This window comes from Mauremys reevesii, linkage group 2 (genome assembly GCF_016161935.1).
Source record: "Mauremys reevesii isolate NIE-2019 linkage group 2, ASM1616193v1, whole genome shotgun sequence".
Classification (NCBI taxonomy): Eukaryota; Metazoa; Chordata; order Testudines; family Geoemydidae; genus Mauremys; species Mauremys reevesii.
This window is the reverse complement of record NC_052624.1, coordinates 246,291,098-246,301,232: the sequence shown is the minus strand read 5'-3', so window position 1 is coordinate 246,301,232 and position 10,135 is coordinate 246,291,098. Positions and strand designations below refer to the sequence as shown.

The following is a 10,135-nucleotide window of genomic DNA, read 5'->3' as shown; positions in this document are numbered from 1 at the left end:
TAATGCTTTCTATAAAAAAACAGAACAAATCAGAGAAAAATGTGTTGCTGGCCTGTTAGTAGCACATTAGGGAGCACTGTGGTGGCAACAGTAACTATTTTTTTAAGCAGACCCTTTTGGCAGATTCAAAAACAGCAATGATGAGCTAGTTGACTGAAGAGATGGTGATCGCAATACTGAACCTTTCAGATTTCCTGACTTCTAGTCCTGGGCGGAAGAATCCAGTGTATTCATACATGACAGCATAATGCCCAAGATGCCTTTTTACTTTCATGCCGACTTTGCTTACTGCATTTGTAACAACACAGAATACAGAGTCAAGAGAAAGTCCTGAAAGAAACAGCTTCAAATTGAAATTTCTCATTCAGAAATAGTGCACTGCAAGATTGATAAATACCTGTAGCATTGAAAATATAATCAAGGTAAGAAGCACAGCTTTTGTCTTTCATTCAATGGAATAGTTTTAAATGTTTAATATTGGATTCCCAAAGTTTCCTCCAGAGTAACAGATACTGTGACAGAAAAAGCTAAGGCTCATGCTCTCAGAAATTCATTATGCAGCACTGTGCAATAAAAAACATAGGATCTTGTTATGCAACCAAGCATCTGGGGAGATTAAACCTGATTTAAAAAAAAAAAAGAAAGAAAGAAAAACCTCTAAATGCAAAATATCTATGCAACAGGAAAAGGATGACAGCAAAGGAAACTACAGGATTTGTACAACAAACAAATGGACATTAGGAAGTACAATTTTATGAAAGAAAACAAGTATCAGAAATATTGAGCATTTAGGTTATCTTTAGAGATTCTGAGCACCTAACAATTCCCATTGAAATATGGAGGAACTCCATCGAGAGTTGGAAGTGTGAACATCCAGTATATCTCTGAAGCAGGTTTCTGCCCATGTGGGGACTGAAGAGCAAGGACTTGGGGACAAGATGAAGGCATCGAGAAGGATTTCAGTGGTGGTGCCGTCAAACTAATGGCATACACAAGAAATGTTGCTTTGTGTAATGTGTAATTTGTAAAATACTAAATAACGTTGCTTAGCTGAATGCGAGAGTATAGACTGTAAGCTCTTTTGCGCAGGAATCGTGTCTTCTTTTATGTCAGGAAAGCATTTAGCAGATAGCGTAATAATATTAATGGAGGATTATCCGAAGTAAAATTTGGCTTCAAGTGTGATTACAAAAAAATTACTACAAGAGTAACCTTAGACAGTTCATATCTATGTGTCTGCCAAATCACATCTGCCTAATTTACTGACAAGAACAAGCTTTTCTTATGATCAGTAAGCTATTAGTTTACAGGTCATGCTCATATGTTACTTCAAATTAAGAATAGTTCACAGCATAACAAAATTGCTTATTTAACAAAATTTTCTATAAAATTATCAGTTTAAAAAAAGCAGTACTCAGTCTGACATGTTAAGTCTATTTTTAATATTTTTTTTTCCAGGATCTAATATATAAATACAATGGTAGTAACGTACTCTTCTTATGTAAGCTTGGATGGAATATGTTGAAATCTACTTTCTGTATTTTATATAAATAGTCCTCTAAAGCAACCTAGAAAAGAAATAAAAAAGGTTTAGTATGTATAACGTACACAAATAGCCAACACGTACAAACAGCAGTATATGAAATATTATTTTTATAAACATCTAAACCATTCTTGACAGTCTATGAATACATGGCCATAGATCTGAATACAAAACCTTTTGAGAAATTGTGCCCTTAAAAAATAGAAAATAAAACTACTGGCCAGTTAGACACCTGAATCTATATTTAGGCACCTAATTAGGTGGCATAATTTTCAGATGTATTAAGCACCCAGGACTCCCACTGAAATAAAAAAAAAATTACTAATTAACAATTAACTTGGTGCATTACCATTCATAAAAGAACAGTTACCTGTTCTGTAACTGGCATTCTTCAAGATGTGTTGCTCATGTCTATTCCACAGTAGGTGTGTGTGCTCGCCATGTGCACCAGTGCCAGAAGTTTTTCCCTCAGCAGTACCCGTAGGGGGAGCTCTGCTGTGACCCCTGGAATGGTGCCTCTATAGCGCACTATAAGGGGAGCTACGCGCTCCCCCCACCCTCAGTTCCTTCTTGCCAGACCAACTCCGACAGAGGGGAAGGAGGGCAGGATGTGGAATAGACATGTCGAGGATGTGGAGCAACACATGTCGAAGAATGCCAGTTACGGAACAGGTAACTGTCCTTTCTTCTTCGAGTGCTTGCTCATGTGTATTCCACAGTAGGTGACTGCAAGCTATGTCTGATGGAGGTGGGTAGGAGTTCACAGATTCCCTGGCTGAAGCACAGCTCTATCGAAAACAGCGTCATCCCTGGTGTGGGAGACAATCGCATAGTGCGACGTGAACGTGTATACTGAGGACCAGGTAGCAGCTCTACAGATGTCCTGGATAGGGACATGGGCCACAAAGGCCGCCACCGAGGGCTGAGCCTTGTCAAGCAAGCCCTTACGATAGGTGGTGCGGGAACCCCTGCCAGGTCGTAGCATGTGCGGATGCATGATGTAATCCACTGGGAAAACCTCTGGGTGAAGATCGGTTGACCTCTGATGCGCTCGACTGAAGCACCGAAGAGTTGCAAAGAGCTGCGGAACGGCTTAGTCCAATCCAGATAAAAAGCCAGTGCTCTGCGCACATCAAGCATATGGAGATGACGTTCCTCATTAGAGGCATGAGGTTTGGGGCAGAAGATAGGCAGGAAGATGTCCTGGCCCCATGTGAAAAGCGGAGATCACCTTGGGGAGGAATGCCGGGTGTGGGTGGAGCCAAAATAGCCGCCAGGTGCACCCTGACGGAGGAAGAGGCCAGGCCTTGAGTTCTAAGGTGAAGAAGGTACTCAAGGATAAGTTGGAGCGAGGCAGACATCGGGGAAGTACCCCGCCCACCTGGAGAACCTGGCCCACTTCGCCAAGTAGGCTCGGCGCATGGATGGCTTTCTACTTTCGAGGAGGACACGCCTGACCCCTTCCGAACACCTTCTCTCCTCCTCATCTAGCCACTGATCAGCCACGCTATGAAATGGAGGGTGGCCAGATTGGGGGGAGGAGGCGGCCTTGGTCCTGGGAGAGTAGATCCGGGTGGAGCAGCAATGGACGTGGAGGGGCCACGAGCAAGCCCGGGACGGTCCTGTACCAATATTGCTGGGACCAAGCTGGGGCGATTAGGAGGACGTGAGCCTTGTCCATTTTCACTTTCTCCAGGACCTTGCCAATGAGGGGAAACACGTAAAGGAGTTGACTCGACCATGACAGGAGGAAGGAATCTGAGATCGCGTTCCTCCCCACCACCCACCTCTGGAACAGAACCTGTGGCAATGGCGGTTCTGTCAGGTCGAGAACAGGTCTACTTGGGCAGTGCTCCATGCTCAGAAGAGCTGGTGAGTGACCTCCAAGTGGAGCGAGCACTCATGTTGAGCGGAGAAAACCCTGCTCAAGCGATCGGCCTGTGTGTTGTTGACATCTGGCAGATGGAAAGCCTTCAGGGAGATGTCGTGAGCTATACAGACCTTCCAGAGGCTGAGGACTTCCCGGCAGAGGGCCGGGGACCTCGTCCCGCCTTGCCTGGTGATGTAGAACATTGTGGCGGTGTTGTCCGTGAGTACTCTGAACACCTTGCCACGCAGCTGGGAGCTGAACGCCACACAGGCTAAGCATATCGCCCTGAGTTCCCTGACGTTTATGTGAAGGGACAGCTCTGCGGCTAACCACATCCCTTGGGTCTTTGAGTTCCCTATGTGGGCCCCCCAGCCCAGGTCTGACGCATCGGACACTAGGTCTAGTGATGGCGTTGGGTCCCGGAAGGGAATTCCCTGGAGCATATTGGCCGAGCAGGATCACCATTATAGCGTGGGGATCACCCGTGCCGGTACCAAGAGGATCTTGTCCAGTTTGTCCTGGACCTGGGAGAACTCGGAGGCCAACCAGAGTTGGAGGGGCCTCATCCAAAGCCTGGCGTGGCAGACCACGTACGTGCATGCCACCATGTGGCCCAGGAGCCGCAGGCATGTCCTGGCTGTGGTGACGGGGAACTCCATGACCAAGGCTATAAGCCCCTTCAGGGTCTGGAACCTTTCAAGGGGAAGGAAGGCTGTGGCCTTGGAGGCATCCAGGAAAGCGCCTATGAATTCTATGCACTACACCGGCACCAATGTCAACTTGGCCTCATTTACTAGGAGGCCTAGGTTGGCACACGTAGCCAAGAGCAGATCCACGTAGTTCTGTACCTGGGACTGCGAGCTGCCCTTGAGCAGCCAGTTGTCGAGGTAGGGGAATATCTGTACCTCATGGCATCTGAGGTAGGCTGCCACTACTGCCATACACTTTGTGAATACCCTGGGTGCGGTGGACAGGCCAAACGGGAGGACCGTAAATTGGTAGTGGTCCTGTCCCACTAGGAAATGGAGGAAGCATCTGTGCCCCTCGAACATATGGATATGGAAGTATGCGTCCTGAACAGGGGCGGCTCCAGGCCCCAGCACGCCAAGCGCATGCTTGGGGCGGCATGCTGCGAGGGGCGCTCTGCTGGTCGCCGGGAGGGCGGCAGGCAGGCAGCCTTCGGCGGCATGCCTGCAGAGGGTCCGCTGGTCCCGCGGCACCAGAGCCGCAGGACCGGCGACCGGCAGAGCACCCCCTGCGGCATGCCGCCGTGCTTGGGGTGGCGAAATGGCTAGAGCCGCCCCTGGTCCTAAAGATCCAGGGCTGCATACCAATCGCCAGGGTCCAGAGCAGGTATGACATGCCAGAGAGACCATGTGGAACCTGCATTTTGCCATGAACTGATTGAGGTCTCGCAGATCCAGGATGGGCCTGAGCCCCCTTTTTGCCTTGGGGGAAACAGGAAGTAACGGGAGTAAAACCCTTTCCCCGGGAACTCCCCCGGAACCTTCTCCACAGCTCCCAAGTTGAGGAGCCAACCCATTTCCTGCTGTAGCAGGGGTAGATGCGGCGGGTCCCCCCACCGTCCGAGGGAGGGGGGTGGGAGGGTGGCGGTGAGAAATTGTAGTGTGTAACCCTGGGAAATGGTGTTGAGGACCCATTGGTCCGATGTTATTCGGGACCATTCTGTAAAGAACGCACACAAGCGATTGCTGAAGGCAAATTTTATTGGTAGGAGGGTCCTCTCGGGGGTCACCGGGGTACCCTCCTGCAACCAGTCAAAACTGCCTCTTGCCCTGCTGCTTGCCCCTGGAGGGCCCAGGCTACGGGGCAGAGCGAGACTGCCTCTGAGGTCGCCTCTTTTGGGTCTTGGACCTCTTGTAGGCGGGCTTGTATCTCGGCTGGGGCGCAGGGATGGAGGCTTGCGTCTTAGGCTTTTCCTTGGGCGGGACATGGAGCCCGAGGGTTTGAAGGGTAGTATGTGAGTCCTTCATGCCATGGAGCCTCATGTCTGTCTGTTCTGTGAACAGGTCCTTGCCGTCAAAGGGAAGATCCTGCATCACAGACAGCGCCTCCGTGGAGAGCCCAGACAGCAGTAGCCACGATACCTTGTGCATGGACACAGCCAAGGTCATGGACCGAGTAGCCGTTGTCAGCTGCATCCTACGCCACCTGCAGAGCAGCCTTTGTGGCAGCGGCATCCTCCTCCACCAGCACCTTAAAATCCTTCCTTTCGTGCTCCAGAGGGGAGGGCTCGAATTTCAGCAGTGACCCTCAGAAGTTAAACTCCATATTGACTGAGGAGGGCCTGGTGGTTGGCCACCCGGAACTGGAAGCTGGCCGACAAATAAAGCTTCCTGCCAAATGAGTCCAGTCTTTTAGAGTCTTTATTTTTGGGTGTGGGTCCTGGTTAACCCTGTCTTTCCCTATGATTTACGGACTCCACCACTAGGGGGTTGGGGGCCAGGTGGGTATAAAGGTATTTGTGTCCTTTCGTGAGCCTTTTACAATATTGGGGCGAGGGAGGCCGGCATTCGCCAGAGGGCACTGGAGATGTTAGCCACCCCTTTGTGCAGCAGGAGGGCCACTCTGCCCGGTACCGAGTACGAGAGCTCGTTAAACAGCTAGTCTGAAGTTCCCTCCATCTCCTCAGCTTGGAGTTAGAGACTGGATGCAACTTGCTTTAGCAGCTCCTGCTAAGCCCTGAAATCCTCCTGCGGTGCGGAGGGGGGTAGGGCTGCAATTTTGTCATCCAGTGCGGGGGAGGGGGCCAGTACGGGGCTCTGCACGTCAGCCGGTGCCACGGGATCCACTTCTTGGTTGGACTCCTCATGCGGTGCCGAGGATCCATGACCGACCGATCTATCTCTCGGGGGTCTGGATAGTGCAGCTGAAGGAGCCTGCGATGCCCCTGCTATTGACGGAGGGCCTTGCTGGGTGTGCATGGGGCGTCAGGGGGTCCACTGGCACCACTAGCCTTGCCATGGAGGCCCTTGCCATTGACTCTGGTGCGGCACCAGCTGGTCAGTTTGGCCCGGCTGGAGCATAGGGTGCTGCATGTAGGTCAAGGTCGGAGTTACCAATGACCTATCGGTGCCGTGGGAGCGGCACGAGTGGTGGTACCAAGAGTGACATTTGCCACAGGACCTGGACTCCGACGTCGACGAACAGTGCCGTCTCAAGCTGCTACTCCTCAAGACGCTTCGACGCCTGGATCGGTAACAACATGGAGCTGGCAATCCCCACCGGGAGCCGTGGGCACAGTGCCTCAAGGTGAGAGAAATGGAGTGTGACCGGCGACGGCGCCCATGTTGGGAGCGGCTTCAGTAGCTCCGCCAAGAATGGGATCGTCTATGGCGTCTGCCCCGGTCCCACCAATACTCTGTACTTGGCGTGGAGCGGTGCATGGAACTCCGGTCCGGCGGCACCTGACCAGACAACCTGTTGGGCGACGAAAGTGGAGGCTGGAGGCTGTGTCCTGACAGGACATTGAGCGGCGAGTGGGCCAGAGAGCGATCCCCTGACCGGGATCTGCATTGGGTCGGCATCGACTGTCAAGAGCTCAGTGGCAGAGTGCCCCTAGTGTGGGATCTGGGTGCCGGTGGTGCCCCGAGCACCTGCAGAATCATAATGTCCTTGGCCGCCTGCAGGGCCTGCGGCATCGAAGGCATGCAGACATCCAGAGAGGCCTGAGTCGACGCAAACAGGCTGCTCCGCTCAACCTGAGTTGGAACTCTAGAGCCCGGGGAGGGAACTGAGGCTGCCCGACACAGGTCTAGCCTCACCTCTTGCTTTCTCTTGACGCCTCTGAGAGGACGGGGCTTTTCTCTGCTTCTTGGACGGGGAGCGGTGCCAGCCACCGGAAGGTGCCGGGAGATTGCTGTGCACCGAAGATGAAGTGCCCGGTGCCGATTCCACTCGGCGCACCAGGGTTGGAGGCCAGTGCCGACTCCATGAGAAAGGCCTGAAGTCTAATGTCTCTCTCTTTTTTAGTTCTGGGTTTAAAGGACCTGCAGATCTTACAGCGGTCACTGATGAGAGATTCGCCCAAGCAGCATAGACAGTTGGCGTGCGGGTCACTTCTAGGCATCGAACGCCTGCAAGACTCGCATGATTTAAACCCTGGGGCCCGGGGCATGCCCCCACTCGAACACTAACTAACTAAGCTGAAACCTTATTGAACTAACACACACAGGTACTACTAACAACTAAACGAGTTCTGGGATGAGCTGCAGCAAAGCTGGAGCAAGTAATTCCAATGCACTTTTACTGGCGGCAAGAAGGAACTGAGGGTGGGGGGAGCATGCGGCTCCCCTTATAGCACACTATAGAGGCGCCACTCCAGGGGTCGCAGCAGCGCTCCCCCTACGGGTACTGCTGAGGGAAAAACATCCAGCACCAGTGCACGTGGCAAGCATGCACACCTAATGTGGAATACACATGAGCAAGCACTCGAAGAACTTAAACTAGTCACAAATTACTTCACCACTTAAAGAGTGCACTGTTATCACACTTACTGTATAGAGAAAGGCAGGAAATGCTTTAACAGGAACATTTTTACTGAAAGACCTAGCCTGAAAAGAGAAAGAAAAAAAATATTGAGTAGGGAAGTTATCATGTCAAAGTGAACTTCAAATACTGAGTTTTATGGCTCAAACTGGCAAAACTTATCATGAGTTTGAATCTTTCAGATTTGAATATACTGCAATGAAAAGTACAACTTTCATTATATAAAAAACCAAGCACCAACATTCAGCATATATAGAAGTAATTACAAAACCAAGTGTCTAATATTGTGAGATGCCCGTTACCATTCCTGTGCCTTTTCGCAGGCTTAAACTGTAGGTATAATCAGAAAATTTACTACGTAAACTGATATATTTTTATTCCACATATCCGCTCCCCACGTGTTCTGCTTGTTTTAATGTAAGAAATATGGTTTTACTACTTTTATTTCTGTTAGCAATTTACGAGAGAGACGGGGGTGGGGGGCTGACTTCTGGTCTCCACATCATAAGAATTCATAACTTAGGGCAGGTCTACACCAAAAACTTAAGTTGACCTGGCTAGGTCACTCACCGGTACAAAAAAAATTACACCCCTGAGAGAGAAAGAACCAACTTACGCCTTGGTGTAGACACCACTAGGTCATTGGAAGAATTCTTCCATCAACCTTACTACCAGCTGTAACTACAGCAATGAAAAAAAACACTTCCCTCACTGTATCAAGTATCTGTACTATGGCACCACCACAAAACAGCTGTAGCACTGTAGCTGTAGTATAGACATAGCCTTAGGTTCCAATGCTGCAATCAAATCCACTAGCTCAGACCGCTGGGTCTGGGCAAAGCCCCACTGATTTCTATGAGACCTCCGCAGCCATGCGGAGCCCGAGACAACAGATCTGACTGCAGGACTGGAGCATAAACTGCAGTTGCATTATTTTTAAATCAAGGTGTACAGTTCATTGAATCAAAGAAAAAATTTCCTTTAATATTTCTTTATTTATAAATACAGGATCAATTTTTTCCCAAAAACATTTTTTCTGCTTTTTTAACTTTAAAAATACCAAGAATATCAGTGATTGAATTCCCTGTTTTTCTAAACAGCCTCCTGGAGAACTGGACAAACAGAATGGAATAGTAATAAGTTGAATCTTTAACAGCCCTCAACTGAAAGGAATATCCCTTAAATATTCCAAAGAGCAGGATTTTTTATTTTAACCTCTGACGTTAAACAGGAGAAATAAAGGACAATTCCCCCCCCACACACACACACCCGTTTTAGAGGGTTACGTTCACCCTTAACTAAATCTACAATACACTTTTGTCGGGTTATATTTACTGATCATGATGCATGAGCCAGAAAAGGATCCAGCTTGACTTTCCCCATGTCTTGCAAGGCTGACAATTAGAAAAGCATCTTTTTGCTTGGTAAACTGAGCACATTTGATGTTGAGCAATTGAGAAGCATACAAAGAACCAACAGAAGCCATCTTTCCAGAGTTACAGAATAGAACTATATTTTTAAAAGGAAAAAAAAAAAGGTGTCAGCAGGACTTAAGATTGTTAAAAGGGACTGCCTTTGCAACAGGACTTTCACTTGTATTCAATACAATTTTGATTGTTTTCATTGTATTTTAGTCGCAAAGCTTTTAAAGAAAATTACTCTCTTCACTAGCTTATTTTGCCCTCTACTGGTTATAAATTTAACACTCCCTCAGTATCTGCAGTAACTGTCATTGCAGGAGCATATCACATCACTTAGGGCACGTCTACATTACAAAACCTGCTGACACAGGTCACATTGGCATAAAGCCGCCACAGTTACTATATCATTTGTGAACGTGCATACCTTACTCCTTGTTTTGGCGGTGTGTGTACTCACAAGGAGTGTTTGTGTCAATGCACAATGCAGTGCACTATGGGTAAGTATGCCAGTGTACAACTCGCCCCCATCCAGTGCCAAAACTTCCCAAAAGACGGTGCAATGCACAGTGGGGCACAAACAAGTCATGCAGGGTGACTGAGACTGCAGGGTGCAGTTCATTATGCTACTTTCTCCACCTCTATACCATAACTGTTGTGCCTATTATGAAAATCTCACAAACCCACATGCTTGTCACTGTCTGCCATCTCTGACAGAACTACAGAGCCTGTGGTATTGTCATAAGCATTGCATGCACGGGATGCATGATCCTCCAATATCTGCAGAGCCACAAG

At 49.0% G+C, this 10,135-nt stretch overlaps 1 protein-coding gene across 4 annotated transcripts in view; it reads right to left on the bottom strand.

Moving 5' to 3' along the window:
- Positions 1 to 451: 451 nt before the first annotated feature.
- Positions 452 to 10,135, bottom strand: part of NDUFAF6 (NADH:ubiquinone oxidoreductase complex assembly factor 6) — a 36,882-nt gene continuing 27,198 nt past the window's right edge. For all 4 annotated transcript variants that reach the window (XM_039523927.1, XM_039523925.1, XM_039523923.1 and 1 more), the window contains exons 8-9: positions 7,931 to 7,987; positions 452 to 1,568 (exon numbers count right to left, since the gene is read on the bottom strand). In XM_039523927.1, the coding sequence (XP_039379861.1) occupies positions 1,440 to 1,568; positions 7,931 to 7,987 (186 nt within the window). In that variant the 3' untranslated portion in view covers positions 452 to 1,439. The remainder of the gene's footprint in view (positions 1,569 to 7,930; positions 7,988 to 10,135) is intronic.